At 45.6% G+C, this 21465-nt stretch overlaps 1 protein-coding gene across 4 annotated transcripts in view; it reads right to left on the bottom strand.

The window, feature by feature from the left end:
• DMRT1 (doublesex and mab-3 related transcription factor 1) overlaps window positions 1-21465 on the bottom strand; it is a 93309-nt gene that overhangs the window by 52802 nt on the left and 19042 nt on the right. For 2 of the 4 annotated variants that reach the window (XM_055427878.2, XM_088837694.1), the window contains exon 3: window positions 5012-5295. In XM_055427878.2, coding sequence (XP_055283853.1) covers window positions 5012-5295 — 284 coding nt within the window. The remainder of the gene's footprint in view (window positions 1-5011; window positions 5296-21465) is intronic. The other 2 variants (XM_088837693.1, XM_088837692.1) reach the window with 1 other exon arrangement.

Genomic DNA, 21465 nt, shown 5'->3' on the forward strand with positions numbered 1-21465 from the left:
TCTAATGAGGAACTGTTTCAGAAGAGAAAATAACAAATGCAGCTAAGACCTGACAGTCCATATAAGGGAAAGTTCATAGTAGAGGCAATGTGACCCCAAACTTGGGGAAGCCTGACATCTTCACTTCACTGGCTTTAAACTTCCAGTGGTCCGAAATGATTTTTAAATTCAAACAGAAGATTCTCCAAGGCTGGTCTTCTGAACTAGGAAGCCCAAGTCCCATGTCCCCAGTGTCCCAGAAAGCAGGATCTACTTGAGGTGCATGTGGGAGAGTCTCACAAAAATGCTGGACTAACATAAGGGCATTCACAGGGCCGAGATAAAGAGATAGGAAAGATCTGGAAGGAGGCTGAGACAACTGCCTAAGACAGTATACGGAAGACCCTGAAGAGCTCTGCTGCAGTCACGGTGACACAGTGCTGGTACATGGCTTCCAGACTCTCTCTGGACTTCAGACCAGTACAGCTTTTTAAAAAAGGGGTGGGAAAGACAGGGGTAGAGCCTCCAGCTTCTTATATTGCTGAGGAAGGGCATTCGCAGGAAGAAAAAAAAAAGGAATCCTCATAACATTAAAAAAGAAAAAAGTTGGAAGGGGAAGGTCTCAATAAAAACAATTGAATAACTTAGCTGTTAGAGAAACCCCCTTGTCTCAGTTTTCCTCATTTCTCTGTAAATCAGCATAGGCAATAGCCTTCATTCAAGACAGTGAACCACAAAATACATTTCCAGTAAAATAAAGAACAAGCTGACACCAGTTGTCCGCCATTGGTATCTAAACTGAATAATGCACCAAGAACATAAATTACATCTGGAGGTATTTAGGAGGAAGAAAAATGTCAGTATCAATATTTTTCTACGAAATGACTGTTTAATCTAGAAATCCTAAAATAAGCACCTATAAAATTATTAGAATTACAGAGTTCACACAAGTGGCCTGATACAAAATAAATACACCACATCAGCAGAATACAGAAATGTATGTCTCTGTAATCCCCCTTTAAAAATCAAATTAGGGTGGTTAGCTCTAATAGCCCAAGGCAAATACCACATCTAATTCCCCTTTCCTGAGGAAAGAAATTACATGTTTTAAACTGAAAGTGGTCCTACGCTTCTGTGTGCTTGAAAACTTTGTAAGTTTTTCTTTCCAGAAGAAAAAGACTGTCATTGTCTGCTCACCAACAAATAGTGGCCAAATCCCACTTCACCAAAAAGAGAAGCCAGGGAAGTGGGTGATGGGACTGGAGTGGAAGCCCAGTGGATCACAGGAGTGTCTGCAGAGAGAGCACCTCACCCAGAGAAAGAAGGCCCAAGATTGGGGCTGTGTTCCTCAGGGAGCCACTTCCTCTTTCTTAGCCAGTCAACCAGGAGTCTGTGACCATATGCACATTATCCCGGGGGCCTGATAGTGCAACTTATAGGGCTGTGGTGGGCACACAATTGATCTGAATTCTATTTCATCTTCGCAACTGAAGTAGATTTTGCATTCTACTACCTTCTCCTTGATATACCGTTCTCGTGAGTTTAGAAATTTCAAGAATTAGTGGCTTAATTAATGGTTAGCTATAATTGCCTCCCTGGGAACGGGAGCCAGGTTTAAGCCTTGGCTTGCTGTCCCTCACGCCCACCTCTGGCCCTCCTGGGGGACCCTGAGGACAGAGGTGGAGGTGGTGCACATGTGCCCTCAATGCACATGCTCCAGAAGCATTCTTTGAGCTGAGGCTGTTCTGATGTTGAACCACACTAATAGAAAGAGGAGGCAGTGTGAAAACCAGGGCCCCCGGCAGGCTGCTGGGCACAGGATGGAGAACACAGAAGGCAGGCAGCAGTCAAAAAAGGTGCCTTTTTCAAGTGCCCTGCTGGGTCCTCCAGCCCACAGCAGGCAAGTGCTGAGGGGCCATCCCAGTAAAGCCCACAAGGGGGCGCCTTTCTCTGTGCACCAAGGCCTAGCCCTCTGCCTGACTGTGTCTGTTTCAAACTCAGGGCTACACGGATGATTCCCCATTCTCACAGACCAGGTGATAACAGCCTTTCCCCAAGACCTACTTTTCGACTTTTTGTCCATTTGGTTCAGTGGTAGATCCCTGGCAAAGACTGGGACCTCAATGCATCATTATTTCATAATCGAATGCATTCCAGTGAGATGGATAATCAGAAACAGATGACCGCATCTTAAGACTGAACCACCAGAAGGAAGGAGTCACTTCTGCTGCCATGTGACCACACCCCAACTGTTCCTGGAACCGGAGTCTCCACCTCTGGTGGTACAAGTTTCTGAAAAGCTAATCCAGGGGGCGCCGGCCACGGGGACTGCAAGGAGAGCCCAGATACAGCTCAGAGTCCTCCCATATTTATTTCTGCTCCCAAGATATGCACCTCTCCCTTGTCAACCTGGTACAACATGTTTATTTAAAAGGTAATGTTGCCGTGGAGGAGTGGAGCAGGCAATAAACAGCTTTTGCAGGCAATTAAATGCAGAAGTGAAATTGAGCTGCTGGTCAGTGGAACCAGCCATTCATCGTGAGTTTGTTCCAGTGTCACAAATGTTATTCCTGTTTCACAACAGGACAGGAACCCATGATTGGGCAACAAATCTCCAGAGGCTGAAGGCAGACCTGAAAAGATTAAAGCAGCTCTTGGCGTGAGTGCAGGGCATCACCAAGGGTGGGACGCTGGCCCTGGAGAATGCTCTAGCTTTTTTTTAAAATAGGCTTTTCACTGAGTAGGTGTTCAATAATTACTTGTGACTTGCATGACTTTATAGGGAGACTTATAGGAAATCTCAACTCTACAATGAAAAGTCAATTCCTTTTCGTAAATAACTGAGGACCGTCCCCACTAATTTCTAAGAAGTCTGGCTTTAAAAAATTATGACAATCTCCACTAGAATCGATCTTTTCTAGGAACCAGAAAGAGCTCTTTGTTCTTTAAACATTTCAGACTGTTCCCCACAAACACACTGATACACAAAGCAGCAAGGGAAGGAAGATAACATCAGTTACTGCTCTGGTGAAGGGTGAGAAGGGAAGTCGGATCTCAGCAAGAGAGAGTCAAGAGAGTAGATGGTGGAGATGCTGCTTAAGCTTCAGGCCCTTCAGGTGGAGCCAGGGTCAGACCAAAGGGGAAGGTCCAGTGAGGGAGACCAGCTCAGTGCCCTCCAGGCGCAGCTGTGGGACACCTTCCACAAGGCAGACAGGAAAGCATGGCTACAACGAGGAGAGGACCACTGCACCCTCTCCCCTCCGGGGAAGCTTTCACCAGGAATGGGCAAGGCACTGTCCACAGAGCAGAGCCAGGGCACCCTCCTGACACAGCAGAACAGCCAGGTGGGCAGAGGCTTGGCCCCAGATCACCATTCCCTACACCCCTGCCATAGTGACTTGGTGAAAAAGTGGGCTGTTCATTTCCTATCCCTTAAACAATGGTTATAAGTATTATTGCTAGGTGTTTCTATTTAATTACTGCTTCCTTATAACATATATGGGGCTTCGCTGGTGGCTCGGCAGTAAAGAACTGGCCTACAATGCAGGAGATCACCTGCAATGCAGGAGATGCATTTGATCCCTGAGTCAAGAAGATCCCCTGGAGAAGCAAGTGGCAACCCACTCCAGTATTCTTGCCTGGAGAATCCCATGGACAGAGGAGCCTGGAGGGCTATAGTCCATGGTGTCGTAAAGAGTCAGACATGACTTAACAACTAAACAACAAACACATTTGTTTAGCAACTAAATAAGACACTTCTTCCTCCTTTCTTAGAAGAGCATCTCTAACAGAAATCAACCTAAAATGTGTCCCAAATCATAAAACCCAACTGGCACTTTGAAAGGCCTGCAGGACTCCAGCCTGCAGATCTATAAATCACTGAATTTCCTTTACACTCACATCAGCTGTAAATTCCAACACTTTTTTTAAAAGTATGATTCTAAAAGTAAAACTCATGAAAAACTAACGAACATGAGTAGCCCAGAGGATTAAAGCTGACACATGACTATTACAAGGAAGTCAGATCCATAAGGCCAGTGTGAGAGTCCAAAAAAGACGTGAAGTGAGTATCAACAACTTCTCCACACCAACAAATGCAAAATGGAACAGAATTGCTCAGAAGAAAACATCAATGCGCGTTTTTTAGAAGTGGGGATAAAAAGGTCAAAGACTTACCCTAAACTCCTGAAATACATATACCTCAGTGTGCTGGAATCAATGTGGAAAGCCCACACACAGTAAATGCACCCCAAATCAGAACAATTCTCGCACAATTGGTATTCTACAGGTGGAGAGGATTTGGAGGCGCTGATTCTAAGTGCTTATGTGTGCATGTTCTCACAACATGCTAATCCAGCCTGGGAATGCTATGCTTTCCAGGCCTTAAATATGCCACTAACAAACTGGCATGAGAGAAATGGTGAAAACTGAGAAGCAGAATAGTGCTGAATAGATGTTCCCTGATAATGCAAAATGCTTTGTTTTACCCCAAATATTAAAAGCTCTTGATTTCACACTATTTCAGAAACACATACTTGGTGTATAAAAGACTGACCTCCATTCCCAGATGAAAATGCTCTCAAGTCGGCCCAGCACGGCAGTGACCTAGTGCTTCTCTCACCTTCTTCCATGCAAACATACAGATCATTCTGCATCTCCCTTCCAGGGTGCAAATACCACCACGGCTACTCCCACCCAGAAGGCCGAGTCCAGTATTCTCTAAGCTGCTCTAAGGGCAAGGCTGGAGGAGGTGAGGCCTCACACATAAGCCACTTAGGAAACTGATTCTGGCCCACTGGGTGTTTACACAAAGTGATGCTCGAGTATGAGAAAGTAAAATTTCAAAATGCAAACAAATGTACGCCTATTTCTTTACAATTCCTTTCCGACAACGTCTGCGGTTAAATGATGCTATGAGTAGATTGAAAACATCCTATATGTTTTGCATAATGGCACACATGTGTGCTGGTTTGGGTGGATGTGTAGGTGTGTGGTTTCAAACTTCCAGTTCACTCTCTGGGTAACAACCTACCTGCCACTGGTTTCCTGTCTGACCAGGCACATAAGGTGCTGGGAGGCTCCGGAGGCTGTTCTTCACAGGGGAGCCACCAAGGGAATTTCCCACGTCCCCAGAAGAGGAGTCAGAAGCCAAGGCCATGGAGTACTGCGGGTAGTTGTACAGATTGTTGTAGTACGGAAACAGAGACGGCTGGTAAAAGCTGCTGTAGTAGGTGGAGTCGGAAACAAGATCAGGTGCGTTCTCCACATGCCCTCTGCTGGTGACAGCAGGAATATCCTGGATGACCATCCGTCCCTCTAGAAAGAAAGAAAACGACATGATTATCAGCTTCAGGACCACAAAATTCTACCTGTACACCTTGCCAACATACGGCCTCCTCCCTCAAGATCCACAGAGCTTCTGAGCAAGGCTCCGGAATGTGCTGCTTGCCCTGTGGCCAGAACACAGGAGAGTTTCGAAGACTGAAGTAACTCAGCAGCACAGCTGACAGACACTGGTGATTATTTTTTACTGAGAATGCCAAAAATATTTTAGGCAGGGGTCATTTTAATTGCATAAAGCCTGACTACGTCTAACTTCTACCGAGAAATTTCCTACCCTAATGTCAAGAAATTAAGAGATCAAATCTAGCTAAGCTGGCTATCTGCAAGTCTTACAACAAAATTAATTGTACTTCACTTTAAATGAAGTAATAAGAAAATCTAGATGCTTTTTCTGCGTGTCTGTCCACACCAGTATGTCTGAAGGCAAAGCAAGAGGCTAAGAGTTTAAGCAAACACTGGTTTCTTTCATCTCCTTCCAACTGATCATTCTTTATCCTTCCCAAGTCTGGATAATGGTATAGACCTGGGAGACAAACTTCTGTAAAAAGTGAGTTAGTGTCTATTTTAGACTTTGTGGTCATTCTGCTGTGGAACATACAGGCTGCTGGGTGCTTGCATTGCAATAAAACTTTATTCACAAATATAGGCAACAGGCCCAAGTGACCCACAGGCTGAAGTTTGCAACACAGGTTCTAGACGTTAAACCATCAATTCCAATCAACAACTGAATGCACTCCTAAGTCATCTCTCCAACAACTTTTTATTAAACAATGTTCTAAGAGCTGGCCAGGTGCCTGAAATGGCTACAAGGTATTAGGCTCCCCCTGCCCACGTGGAAATCTACAGTTTAGAATAAGTGATGGGATTAAAAACCATAACAAGGACTCTCATGCAGAAATACCTATGAACATTTATGCAATCTCAAAGGCTAGAAAGATGACACACAGCCTAGAAAGGAATTAGAGAGACCGCCATTAAATAAAAACAAAAACTGCACCTGAGTTTCACTTTAAAAGAGGAGCAGGGGACTTCCCTGGTGGCCCAGCGGCTGATTCCACACTTCCAATACAGGGGACGTGGGTTCGATCTCTGGTCAGGGAACTAGATCCCACAGGCCACAACTGAGAATTTGCATGCCACAGCTAAAGATTTCATATGCCTCAATTAAAAGATTCCATGTGCCAAAACTATTATCTGGCACATCCAAAAAATAAATAGAGGAGCAGAAAATAGGTGAAAATGAGAAAAACAGGCTTTCCTGGTGGCTCAGTGGTAAATGCAGGAGACATGGGTTTGATCCCTGGGTCAGGAAGATCCCCTGGAGGAGGAAATGGCAACCTGATTCAGTACTCTTGCCTGGGAAATCCCATGGACAGAGGAGCCTGGCAGGCTACAGTCCATGGTGTCTTTGAGTCGGACATGACTAAGCATGAGCACAAGAAAAAGAGAAAACCGAAGACAGGGCAGCAGGGACACAGGGATGGAAGCAGGAAATGTGGGGGACTTTGTGGTGACGGACCAGCCCTTGACATGAAGAATTGGGTGAGAAAAGAGCAACAGAGGGCCAGAGTGACAGGTGGGCTGTAGATAGGCAAGGGAGAGCCTGAGACAGCTCTCTCAGCTCTCGCCAGGGTGTGGTGGAAACCACTGAGCGTTTCTGAGCAAAGGAGCATAGAGCTGCTCTTTGGGGTGATTCAGCTGGATAGCAGTTCTCAAGACAAGTGAAGGGAAGACAGGCTAGAGGCAGGAGAGCCAGCAGGGAGCTGCTGAAGTAGCCAGGGAGAGACACAGCAGTCTGCAAATCATCGCGGGGGAAGGCTGTGTCAGGGACACGGGGCAGGGAACAGCAATAGAACTTAGGACCGAGGGGCGTCAGGAACTGAGACGTAGGAGAAGAGGAAGAGCAGGAGGCCCAGCGGAGACCGGGGGTAAGTTCTGCTTCATCACCAGGCCCGCGGGGCACACACATGGGGAGGTGAGGGAGGATGAGAAACTTGGCACCTGCACTCATGGGAGAGGTTGAGATTCGGGAGTCACCACCCGGAGATGCAGACTGCATCTGGGGAGAGCAGGAGGAAGGTGTAGGGAAGAGTATGTTACGAAAGGAGAAAAGAGCACCAAGGCCAGAACCCTGGAGGACAGAGGCGAGAATGTAATGTCACAGGTGACCAAGTCGACAGGGAGCAAGGAGGGCAGGCGACCGCTGCTAAGAGCTCAAGCAAGATTAGTTCTGGAAAAGATCCAGACGGCTGGGCCTTTAGGGCCCTGTGGTTTTAGCACAGTGAGAGAAGATGCCTGCAAGAGTCAAAGAGCAAGTGAGCTCTGTGAATATGGCGACGAGCCTTCTCTCTGGCAGGAAGGGACACCCAGCGAGCGGCACTCCCCTCCCTACCGTGCATCCTCGTGCCGAGCACACTGCCAGTTACATGGGGCAAGAAGCTGCAGCAAGGATCAATCAACAGGTGTTTTTCCCAAGCAGACTAGCATCAAAATAAATAGGAAAACAGACCAGAAGCTCCAAGGAGTAATAAGATGTTCTTTCATTTTTAAAACACAGAGAAGGGTTGAGCACATGCAGGCAGGGGGAAGCTAATGAAGAGAAATCCCCAAGGCTAGTAACACGTGGTCCAGAGCAGGTGCTCAGAAAGGGTCATCTGGCTGAACGTGGGGAAGGCGTGACTAAACGTGCACTCTCTGGAAGGTTCGGGAGAGAGCTACAACAAAACGTATTTTTACAGCCTCATTTTACAGTCAGCACTGAAGTCTCTTCTCTGCTAGGACACCAAGTACGTCCACCGTAGGCTCCTGGTGGTGCCTCATCAGGGACAGCATCTTCCAACACCTCTCCCCTTCCTCCTCCTCATCGTCCCAACTAAGGAGATGAGAAGCTCCGATCCCATTATTCTACTCCAGTCTGGAGCCGGCACGTGCCCTTCTCACCTCCTCAACTTCCCTCAGTCCTTTCTTTTTTATTTTTTTATATTGATCTGATAAAAAATGGTTTAATCTTCTCATAAATGAATTGCTTTTATGCACAACTTTGGCACAATTGCATTCTGTAAGTTTTTAAAACATCCTCAGTGACATGGCTGTTTAAAATTTTTGTTTCTTCTGACTTATATGTGTTATAATAGCCTCTGTGTATTTTTTTTAATTTATTTTAATTGGAGGCTAATTACTTTACAATATTGTTTCTCTTATTTTAAACATAGGTTAGTGGCAAACATGTGGTTTTCAGTATCTAGCTCTTTTGTTTTCAATGTCATGTCTTTATTGTTAAACTTTATTGTTTAAAGAAATACAAGTTTGGCAAAAAATGATAAATTATATGGTTACTTAAAAAAAGGAATGAATGACATTCTTACCACCCGGTCACAAGCATTAGTGGGACATCCATACACAATCTCATAGGCATTTCATTTCAGATGCTCATCCCTGTCTCTAGAGTTAAAAACAGTGGGTACCACCAGGGCCTGCCCTTGAAAACCAAGCTTCTTGATAAAACAAAATATAATAGGAATTAAAGAATTAAACAGAAACCCAAAGACAATGGCATTCTCGGATCAGGACACAGGTTCAAGAATTTCTACATCATGACCCTAGTCAGGACCTTTAATCAGGCCTCAGTTTATCCAGCAACAAAATGTTGCCAGTAATAATCCTCAAGGTAACAAGAATGGCTTCAATAAATTTCAGACTAAAGCTCAAATAAAATGCTACATCAGATCAAAGAAAGGATTTGTTTTGCTACAGAAAACAGTAATTCATTAAAACACCATCACCTTTCCACTTACCACATTTTATTCCCTCTTTCAAAGTATATTGAGCTTTAAGAATAAATTAAAACATATATTGAAAAGTGTTGATCCATACCAATATTCACATAATAAAAATCACTTGAGCTTTATAAAAGTAAATGCCTAAATATTTTAGACTTAAAATGTTTAAACGCTCTTAAAAAGTGACATTTTAAAAAGCACTGGGAAAGGGCACCCACCCCAGGGACATGAGGAACTACAGAATTCTGTATTTTATAAACCACCAAATTGTATTTTAAAGATTCAAATTGAAACTTTACTTAAAACAACAGCTTCATGCTTCTCAGCCTTAATGTGCCCATTACCAGTAGGTGGGCATTTCCCAGGGCTGAAATAAACACCCAGGAAACTACATGTGTCTAATCCAGCCGTGCTCAGTGTGGGCCTCGAGTCAGTAGCACAGACACCACACCTGGGAACTTATAGAGAAGAACATTCTCAGACCCACCCCAGACCCACAGAATCAGAAATTCTGAGGGCTGGCCAAGCATCCTGAGTTTTAACAAAGCCTTCAATAGGTCCTGATAACACTCAAAAGCTCAACAACCACTGGTCTCACAATTCAAAGCAACTGTTCCATAAATTTTCCCTAAAAAAATGTGATCCCTGACTGGATTACGGTGACAGTGCTGTTGTTGTTTAGTCACTAAGTCGTGTCTGACTCTTTTATGACCTACCATGGACCATAGCCCACCAGGTTCCTTTGTCCATAGGGTTCTCCAGGCAAGAATACTGGAGTGGGTTGCCATGCCCTCCTCCAAGGGATCTTCCCAACCCAGAGATTGAACCCAAGTGTCCTGCTTGACAGGTAGATTCTCTACCACTGAGCCACGTGGGAAGCTGCAACTGCTCCATAAATTTCCCTAAAAAAACAGTGACTCCTGACTGGACTATTTTGACAGTGCTGACTGGCTATCAAACAAGAGCACACAAATCAATTCCCCTGAGTAGGGAAATAAGGCTACTACAGAAACCACTGCAGAGCTTGGATCACAAGCTGTAGGTACCCTGTGTACCTGCTGCCAGACGGTCTGACTTTCATGGCCCACACCGGGGCTTTGACAAACCATGCTACTCCTCATCAGGTTTCTGGACTATTAACAGGAGGGGGTAGTGAAGAAATCATTTACTCTTGACCTTAAGGTGTATTCTGGTATTTATATTTGATTTTTTCATTAGTTATCACATAACAACCAGGTCCAGGTGTTGCAAAAGGCACAAAGAAATATTCAAAATGTTTCATTTCTTCTTAAGAGTGAGTTATCTATTTGGGAAAGTTATCTGTTAGACCAAGAATCCTACAAACCAATAATCCAATGGCCACGTTGACAGTATAGGCAGACGTCACCATCAGCAAAGATGGAGGTGATTCAGAGATGGTGGGGGCAGGGAGGCAATCAAGAGAGAACAGTGTCAACGTGATCATGAAAGAGAAAAAGGACAAGACATGTCCTTTTCCAGGGACACTGACCAGATAAGCCTAGCTGGAGCGCAGCGTTCATGTCAGGGACGAGAGATGCTGAGGATGGAAAGTTATTTAGAGACAAACTGTAGAAGGCCTTGTCTGTGAATCCAGACAAGGGCTTCTGATTGCCCCTCAAGTTTCAGGGAGTCCATGAGTTTTCAGAGCAAGCTGTGCTTAGTCACTCAGTCGTGTCTGATTCTTTGCAACCCCATGGTCTGTAGGCCGCCAGGCTCCTCTGTCCATGAAATTCTCCATGCAAGAATACTTGCATGGGTTGCCTGTAAGGAGTGGGTTGCCATGCCCTCCTCCAGGGGATCTTCCCAACACAGGGATCAGAATCCGGGTCTCCCTCATTGCAGGTGGATACTTTACCATCAGAGCCACAAGGGAAGCCATTTTACAGCAAGGGAATAACATAAAAATGTTTTAGTAAAGTTAATCTGGTCCAAGCACAAAAGATGAATTCAAAACAAGGAGGTGAAGAACAGGCTAGGCTAGAACAGTCTCCTCTGCGTGTGTATGTGTACATGGTCTATAGGCCAAAACGGGTAAGACTCTTTAAACACTCCAGACCTGAAGAGGTAACTAAAAGGTTGCAGAGGGAAGCTGCAAGAACAGGAAAAAGGAACCACATGAAGAACACTGGCATGTCTGCTGTTGTGGGAACTCCCTTCAAACAACCCTGTTACAACTAACAACCAGGGACCAGAGATGCCCCCAGATCCCCTTTCGGATCCTTGCTCCACTGCTGAGTGGTCATGCTTTACTCACTCCAGCCCAGAAGGAACGTGCAGCCCTCACCCAGGGTAAGGATACAAACAGGATATGCCACCTCTCCAACCTGGGTTACAGCAGAGTTCTCCGAAGAATCACCAGAGACAGTCCTTCACCACTGAGGTGTCTTCAAAGTCACGCTAGTGAGTCAGAAAAAGTGTCAATAGTAATTGATGATAAACACGAAAGATTTCCAATTCATAAGCCACAAAATGTATAATCGAAGCATACAAAATTTGAAATGGTACATATATATACACATGTATGTGTATATATATTCAAAAAGTGGTGTTCCTTGTACAAACTCCTAACAGGCTACTCCTACTTTCTAAATCTCAGAAAGAAAGAAAAGAGCAGTAAACATTGACAGTTGGCTCCATACACCCGAGTTGAATGCACTGATGTGTATCAGGCGCCCTGACTGTCCTGTCACACACGCCGCGACAGGGACTGCAAACTGCATGGCCACTGTGATTAACTCCAAATACCAGAGCAGTACACTGAGAAGGAAACATCTGAGTCTGCTGAAAACTCAAGGTGGATCTCCCTCTTCGTTATTCTAGAATACAAACTGACCAAGGTGACTTACCAACTATATTCATAATAATAGAGAACACAACGGCCTTGTTCCAAGAAAACGGGGTCGTTTCCTTAACCAGTCGTGCTTTATAGGAATTACCAACCCCTACGTCTTCTGCCAAAATGCAAACAGAAGCATGAAGTCAGTTGTCTTAAGTGTTGTTACTTATGACCGGAAGATCCCTAATGTGTGCTGTAAGGAAGAAAGATCAGGAGGTGTGGATTCTACAGCTAGGAAAGCAAGCAGGCCTGGTGAAGCATGTCTTCTGGAAAAATGACCAGCAGCAATCGGCCAACAGAGACGCTGCAGACATGCTGCCTACAGACTTGATGTCTTCTCACTGCAGTGCTCCGATTTACAGCACTGTATATTTATCTACCATCCACACATCCAGTTCTTTGATAAGGCTTCCCATTCCCACTGCTACTTTTTTTTTTTTCTGCACTAACATATGCAGCGTGAAATATGATTCACTCCTTCCTGAAAGATCAATACCCACACATGATAAATACCCTTATCGATCCTGCAGTGTTATATGCTGGTCTCCGGGCCCATGGCATATTAATGGTAGTTAACCAGTAATTCATTTTAAGGTGTGTGAAGGCTTTTTCTCCCACTCTTGGCTAGTGTCAAGATTCCCAGAGTTGTTGCACTTTGAGTCCTTTATGTTCAAATCTGGAGCCATACTCCCTTTTCAATGACAAAACCAAATCCCACCATTTTCTATATGAAAGATCACACAGGAAACTAAAATTTATGATTCACAACCATCTCACGTAAGCAGTGGATTTATGTATACTGGGTTTTATTTTTCTTTACAATCCCATCCCTTGTGTGCTGCTTGTCCTACTGAGCGTCTGGTTTTAAGAGTTACCAGCCAGGCAGAATTGTGCACTGCTAAGTCTGAGATGTCAAAATTACCTGCCAGCCACTATCAAGTGCTGAATGGTAGGAAAGCACAGCAGAAGTACAAGCTGTTGCTCCATTTTTTTTTTTAAGGAACAATAGGTCTTAAGAAAAGACAAAGTTGTTTGATGACATGTCGTAGAATCTGGAGGAGACAGCAGGGTGCCACTTGCTGGAACAACATGGAACAATGAGGCTTCCTCCTGCTCACTCAGGTCCAACTCTTTGCAGCCCCGTTAACTGTAGCCCTCCAGGCTTCTCTGTCCATGAGATTTTCCAGGCAGGAGTGGGTAGCCATTTCCTCCTCCAGGGGATCTTCCCAACCCAGGGCTCAAACCTGTGTCTCCTGCATCTCCTGTACTGACAGGTACACCACTGAGCCACCTGGGTCCTCAGCTCCCTGTTTTTAGCAGTCTTTTCCACAAGGCAACCCAATGGCCAAACTAATCAGCTCCTGACATTGCTACACAGGAAAGAAAAGTCAGTGAGCTGATGCCCGGGCCCTCTGAAAGTGAAAGTCGCTCAGTCATGTCAGACTCTTTGCAACCCCTTGGACTATACAGCCCACGGAATTCTCCAGGCCAGAGTACTGGAGTGGGTAGCCTTTCCCTTCTCCAGGGGATCTTTCCAACGCAGGGATTGAACCCTGGTCTTCAGCATCGCAGGCGGATTCTTTATCAGCTGAGTCACAAGAGAAGGTTGGGCCCTCTGAGCACTCAACCAACTCCAAGAAGGAAAGCTCACAACCCAATCAAGGAAATGGATGAGTTTTCTGAGCTAAAGCAGAGCTGGTGCAGAAGCTTGAGGACTGAGATGGCAGTGGGCCCACTGTTCACCCCATTAAGTGGTGACTGTGACGGTGGACAAGGGGCATCTCCACACCTGCCACCTTCCCCTGCTACTCATGTTCAGAGCAGTAAATTTACTGAGCTGTGTGAGGCAACCTGCCCGGTGCTTTGAGAGGCAAAGGATCTAGTCTTGGATGCTGCGGAGCCCTGCCATAAGGGGAGGTTCCAAGACACACACACGTACACACAAGACAGACTGACAAAGAACCTCGGAAAGCACAACTGTGTGGCCAGGAGGGCGAGATGAAATCCAGCCTCCAAAGCACAAGTTCTGCCGATGCCGGCTCACTAACGGTACTCTTGTCCACAAGACAGAAGATGCTACAGCCCACTTCTCTCCCTAGGAATGTTTTGTTTTGTTTTTGTCATTTGGTCCTGGAGGAATCTGTCAAGGTCACTTTTCTTTGCAGGGTGAAAGCGTTGCATAATAAAGTGAACCTGAAGTTGGTCTTTGAAGCCAGGAGCAGGCTTGGTTGAAAGACCTGTGAAATATCAATGTCAATGTGGGATGCAAAGGTGCAAAGGGATCACGGTGTGGGGGGGGAAATGGGGAGGGGGACTGTGGGTCAAGACCAGATCAAAGGAACCGAGCAGGAGAGTGGGGAGAGAGAGAATACAAAGGTGGGGGCGGGGGGAATTCTGCTTCCAGGGGAGCTGCCACCTTTGAAACACGCCTGAGGCCACTGGGGCCACTGAAGCTTTGTGAGTAACAAGCACATCCACTGTGTGCAGCAGCTCTCAAAGCGCTGGGCGGGGAGGCCCAGAGTCTAAGCAAAAGCCAACCCTGTCCTCTAGGAGTTTCCTCTCTGTGTGGGGAAGAGTGAAAGGCAGAATTTCAGAGATCAGAAGTTTCCATGGGAGAAGACATCTTTAAACAAAGGAGGAGACAGTGAAGGGGAGAGAAAGGAATTCTAAGCAAATAAAGGGGACGTGGCCCCAAAAGTATCTGGGACGTCAGAGCAGTCTGGAGAGCAGAGCAGGAGGAGCACAGGGTCCCAAGAGGATGAGAACGAGGGTGCTGCCAGAACAGCACAGAGTTGTGGAACTCAACACTTAACGGAGTTCGGGCTCTCCTCCCAGGAAAATCCTAACTGGATCCGAAAAGACGGACACGTCGGGTGCGGGCCTGGCTGTGTGGTCCTCGGGAGCAGCCAACGGCACGGCGGCAGCCCCACCTCACACACCGGCACCTGCCATTCTCCCAGTCACGGCTCCCGCTCCCTGTTCCCTGCCTCCACCCCTCTGTGGGGTGCTGCAGGATCCATTGAATGCCCCGGGAGATGGTTCACCCTACAGGGGAGTCAGGTATGGAGGAAATGCCATGTCTCTGGTATTAATGTCTCGTGGCCATGAAGTGTCTCCTGGCCATGAAAGCCTATGTCGTGGTCTCTCTGTAGGCCAGACAGTCTGAGGCTGTCTGCACTGCCTGACACGCTGGAGGCGGTGGCAGGGCCCCTGCGGGAGTGGAGGAGGGAATAAGAGGGAAGATGCCCAGTGAGTTTCTGCTAAACCCACGTCTCTATTCTCAGAGCTATCCTACAGGCAATCCCTTTCTCCAGTCTTTTTTAACATTTCTCACACTGAGAAAATTTTAAATCAGGAGTGTTTTTGACTGGCCGTGTCCACATAATTAGGTCTCCACAGAACAGGTCTGCTCTGAACTGTATTCCAACAGTTTAAAATGCAGGAGCTTTACATATCAGGGTCTTTTTCTCAGTAGGAAAGGTGCTAAACAGAGCGGTATCAGTTTTTCAGTTTGCTCAAGGCCAGTCTCTTTCAGATTTGGGATTTAGACTCTGCTCTTATAACTTTTCTTTAAAAATAACACTGTATGTGTTTGTCTTTGCTCCTGCAGGTCCCTGGCTACAGTCTGAAGGGAAAGACTGGACCCTTAAATAAATATGAAGAAACATAAAGCCAGGTTATGTCTGGTATCGTGTCACATGGCTTTCAGTCAACCCCAGAGTTTACCCAGGTCCATTTATCATCCCTGGTTTTCAGTCAGGTACTTGTCTTCTAGAATGTTTCAAGCCATCAGGAATAGCACCTGAACCAACTGCCAAGAAGAACTGGGCCCCAGGAATGGAAACTGCCTCCAAACCAGCAGCTCTTACCTGGGGCTGCACAGGGCAGGTTGAAGGGTAAAACTCTCAGGACCAGGCCGCACCCCTAGGCTGGGGACCCAGGCATCAGAGCCCCAAGGTGACGGCAGCCCCAGCAGGCGGTAACTGCCTCAAACCCATCAGGGGTGGGTGTTTTAGTGCCAAGGGTTCCCATCCTCACACCTACAGTGGCAGCTCCAAAAACACAGTTGAGATCCCCTGCCCACGCCTCCTTTTCAAGTATCCATGAAGTCAAAAGTATTTCCAAAATAATGTAAAGCTATTTCTGGCCTTTTTTACTGTGCTGACAGTTGCACTGGTGATGCAGAAGCAATGGAGAGAAAACCCTGGTTTCTTAGCAGTAATCAAGGCAGTCCCACCAAGCTGTACTGAGAGGCAGTGTATTCTTCATTGCTATGAAATAAAGTACTTTTAAATTATTATGTCAGTTTTGCTTAAGATGCCCTTGATAAAGCAGGAAAAAATGATTAAATCTCTACCTTTGAGGGCATCTTCTTCATGTAGTGTGACCAGGTGGGAAGGACTCATAAAGCACTTCTCCTGTTCTGCAATGACGATGTCCTTGGAAAAGGGTCTTGTGCAGATGTTTGAAAGAAGAGCCATGCTCACTGCTTTTTTTTTTTTTTAATGAAACATCATTTACTTGGAAGAATGACTGATGACAAACTACAGTTACTGAGACTTGGGTATTTGGCAGACATTTTCTTTAAAATGAAAAAAAGTGAGCCTGTCACTTCAAGGAAAACAACTGGCAGTATTTATTGCCAAAACGTTGAGTTTTCAAGTAAAGCTCACAACTTTGGAAAACTTATATCCACATTTTCTACTGACAGCTTCCCAAACTTAAAGGTTCTCTTGACGAAAATCAACAGTAATATTTAATGAGTGGGATTTTCTGATACTTTGCAATAAAAATGTCAACATTTGGGAGATCTGTATAATTCAGTGAACTAGTATTTTCCAAATGACCAATGCATGACACTACAAAATAATGCATGGTTGACATATCCATTTACAGTGTTAAGATGGATTTTAATTTAACTGAGTACAGAAAACTCATTAGCATGGCTTCAGATCTACACTGCAACTAATCTTTAAGAAATTATCACTTGTCAAGTTTTGGTCTAGTATCAAAGAACAGTCACAGTGATCTCAAAAGGTTATTCAAACACTTTTCTCCCTTTTCCAACTATTTATCTATGTGAAGCTGAAATGTCCTAATGTACTTCAATCAAAACAACAGATTGAACTAAATAAATATGGCAATCCAGCTGTGTTCTATTAATAAGCCAGACATATAAAAGATATTTGTAAAAATGTGAACAAGACCACCCTCCCTCACTAATCTGCTTTGGAAAATAGTTATTTTTCACTAAAATGTTACTTATGTTAATTTTAAAAGAATTAACAAACGTATTCTTGGTTTTTCCGTTTTAGTTTCTAATTCAATAAATATCAATAGATATAATCCACATAAACAAAAGCTCATAAACAAAACCTTTGAATGTCCTTGAGAATTTGTTAAGAGTCTAAGAATTTTGAGAACCTCCATATCACAGGAGGATGGATTTCAGAGCAACTGGAATCAGTGTCTCTTCCTGAGCTGCTTAGTTAGCAGTCAGCAAGCAGGAAAGGCCCAACTGGGTGCACCTCACTTTACACCTTAACTGGGGATATTTCTTGGAGTGACACAGCCATTCACCACCACGTGGGGCAGCGGGCAGCAGAGCTTTGGACCAAGAGCACCGACCCAGGCTCTCAGGTCCAACTCTTGATCAGATCTGGAATCCACATCCTGGGACCCTGGATCAGTTACTTAGTCTATACAGAACACATAACATGGGTGAACACCGCTACTTATACCACCGAGGGCAGGGAAAGGCTCGGTGCTTGATAAATGTTAGCTGTCATTGTTACCACAATCGCAATACATTGAGAGCATCTCTCGGCCACCAAGTAAGAGAGCCACCATGTGTCTGCCAGAGAAAAGCACCCTTGCTCTCAACACTCATCTTCAGGGACCCCAGGAAGGCCAGGCTGCACCCAGCGGAGCTTCCTGAGTGCCAATGAACTTGGAAATGAGCAAAGCCCTGGGCTCCCGGCCCTCTCTGAGGTCAGACAGTAGCCTTGAGTGCAGTCGGTGTGGTATCACTCCCCTAAGTCATAATCAGGAAACATGGAACAGCCTGTTTCTCCCACAAGGCAGTCATGACAGGGCTATATCAAACGTCAGACACAAACCTGGCACCTGGAAAGCAAACAACCCCTCCACTTGTGTACCTGCCACGAGCCGGTAGCATCTTTATTGAATGAGACAAAACCAGGTGAAGAACTGCTGACCTGCCTTCCCTTCTGCCAGTTCCCACCTCCTCGTGTATCGAATTCTGCTTTTGAGAAGCTTAGTAACTACTGTGCTTCCCTTAAATAAGATGGGGATTTTATTTATTTGGGGGGACTGCTGCCGTTCCAGGGCTGAACTTCTGGCTTGCTATAAAGTTAATGTGCTATTCAATGTTCATTCCGAGCAAGGCTGTGGGGCTGTGTATTCTCTGCCACCCCTAGAAGGCCATTATCTGTAATTGCCCATTACCATGCATAATTATTTCTCCTGGCATGGTCTACGACCTCCAGGGCTGCACGCGGGTACAGTTAACTGCTCCCTCTTACCAAATCTGTGACGGAACCTTGACTGACCCTCTGTACACTGAATGGTATATTCTAAAGCCGACACAAGACCCTTTTACAGGCAAACTTATCTCAAATCACGAACATTCAGATCCCCTCCAGATGTCCCTTTCCCACCTCCATGGAGTTTTCCCTCCCCTCAAATAACAAGAAAATAAAGCACAATCAACTCTTCATTATGTGGGGGCTGATAACCCAAACTGGGAATTATCTAGAGTCCTTTACCCTCCCTTCTTTTGGATTTGGCTGCTTAATTGTATCATGCTTTTTAAAGACTACTGGGAGAAGGTGGAGACAGTGGAGGGGGGAGAGAGAGAGGGTGAAACCTAAATTTCAATTCAATATATATGTTCCCACTTCTAGTGCTTTTTGAGTAGGAGGAGGAACTATGTTCAAATCAGTGGTTAAGATGAGATTTGGGGATTCCAGGTGCATTTAAAGTATTAATTCTAGAACTGACAGTTGGTGACACTGCCCAAAATGTCATCTTGTATTTACCTCACTTTTCAACATTAGCAGGGAGAGGAGAGGGGTGGAGGACTACTGGCTGTACATGCAGATGCCAAGATACTCAGCCACCCCCGGCATTTGTGTCTCTTCTGCTGCATCACTCAGGAATGAGGCTGTGAGACGTACTCTAAGCTATTATAACTTTCATGCACAAAAAGCCAGGAAGGAAGCCACCCCATCTTTGTATGGTCACTAACTACAACTGCACCCAAGACCACCCACAGAATCTCCATAATAGATACAACCCTTCACGTATGCTGTTCTGATTTCCATTTTGTCTTTCCTTCCTTTTGAATAAAACCCCTCTGAAATAAAAAGACATATTTCCAACCTTTCAGCCATGAGTTTTACCAAAGCCAGGTAGGGGAACCACAGAGAATTAAACCTAACATTTTGCAGCCAATCTGACAATAGGGAAGGTATAGGAAGGAAATGTTATCCTTCGTTTCGATACCTGGAGAAGCTCAAGTGGCAAGTCTAAGGATGACAGCAGGACCCCATCTGACACCTCGTAATTCACCACCAGGCTGTGTCACTGAGGGAAAAGGAAGCTACTTAGATGTGACCAGTGAATACCTTCAGCTAAGACATCTGTTGCTACTGACCATTTCCTGAAGAAAAATACAAATGACCACTAACTATTCACATGCTGGCCTGAAGGTGGATCAAAAACACCAAAGTCAAGACAGACTCCGTAGACAGAGGTCAGGGAGACGACCTTTCCACAGGGAGATGTCAGGCCAGGCAGGGGCTGAGACTGATGATTTGGTCCCAGGGCACATCACAGCCTAAACCCCTGACCTGTGGCTCTTCTGACTCATCCCTGGAGCAGCTTTCTCCAGCCCTGGGTCCTGGCTCAGCTCTACTGCTGTGGCCTCATGGCCAGCTGCTGCCAACACAACTGTGTGGAGCTGCTCTTAAACCACATACACAAGCCACTGCACACCAAGTAAAGTGACTGCCCCCAAGCTCTGCTGTCTCTTCACAGTTAACTGCTCCACCAAACATGTCACTGACCACAGGGATAAGAAGGCACAGCAAAAAGTGTCACACTTGTGATGGTTCCTGCCTCCCCATGTAGGGGCCAGAACCTAAATCCCCAGCCTCCGTATAGTCAGAGAAAACTCTGCCAACCAGGTCTCCCAAGTGAGGTTTCAACTGAGACAATGCCTTTCCTTTCTGAGGGGTCACAGCCAGAAATCCATGACTTTCAAGACTGGCAGAAGCAACAGCTGAAGGGCCATGAGGGCTCTGAAAACTTGGAATATATATACACGTGTGTCATATATATGTATACATACGTGTGTGTCTACATACACATATGTGCGTCTATGTATCAATCAACATCCTAACTGCAAAGAAAATCAAATCTCAGCTTCAATAAATGATTACTAATAGCCAACCTGGGCCTGTCAACCAAAATGTTACCATGACGACTAAGAGACGGCATAAGTGAACCAGCTGTATCAGTGACCAACTCCTTACAACTACAGTCACCCTGGCATCATGTACATCTTCATCTTCCAGATCTAGGACCTGTGTTGTTCAGATTTTGTCCATCTGGGTCTCTGGAAATCTAACATGCTCTCAGAAACTGCATTGCACAGAAAGGTCACCAGTATCAAAACCATTTGGCAATTCTCCAAATAAACACAGAAGCAGGAACTCTCTGCGTGGGTACAGCCCATGGCATGGTAGGAGGAATACATTAAACTCTAAAACAGGGGGCCCATATCTGCGGCAAAGCAGTCAGCCAACTCTGTGGGCGGCACCGGGTATCATCGGAGGCTGCGTCAACCACCAGCCTCGCTCGTGCTTCTCAAGGTTTATTCCATCACAAAACAATACTGGATTGACAAGTCAGAGAATAAAGATGTCTTCTACTCAACAGTAAAGCAAGAGCAATTATCTGAACCCAGCAAACAAAAAGCACACACTCCTATGAACACACCAGTTTTGAGATGAAATTGTCTGCCCCCACTCCCCATGCCCAGAAAGGAGACAATGACATAGGCAGAGCCTGGAGCCTCACCTGAGGCTTGTCTTCTGCCCCTGTACTAGACCCAGCCCAGAAGTGGCAGTAAAGCTGACCTGGGCAGAAACTACAGGGCTGGGACCGAAAGGATTTTAGAGCCAAAGAGCTGACCTTACTGAAAAGACCCCTGCGAATGCTGTCACAGAAAGGACTCACCAAAAAGTCAAACACAGAGGAGGTGACAGGGCTGCTCTTCCATACAAGTTGAGCAGTCACAGTCATTTGTACCAGGAGGCCAACTTGTGAGGGAAAGCTCTCAAAAACTCAGAAGTTGCATTCATTCATTCCTTCCTTCTATAGCAACCGAGTGCTTAACGGTTTAATTCTAAAGTAGGTAAGGTCATTTTGTCATAACATTACCATACGCAGGTTAACTCACCTTAGGTTCAGGTGAGTCTG

This window comes from Moschus berezovskii, chromosome 7, assembly GCF_049115385.1.
Source record: "Moschus berezovskii isolate FMDL1 chromosome 7, NW_MosBer_1.0, whole genome shotgun sequence".
NCBI classification, from domain to species: Eukaryota; Metazoa; Chordata; class Mammalia; order Artiodactyla; family Moschidae; genus Moschus; species Moschus berezovskii.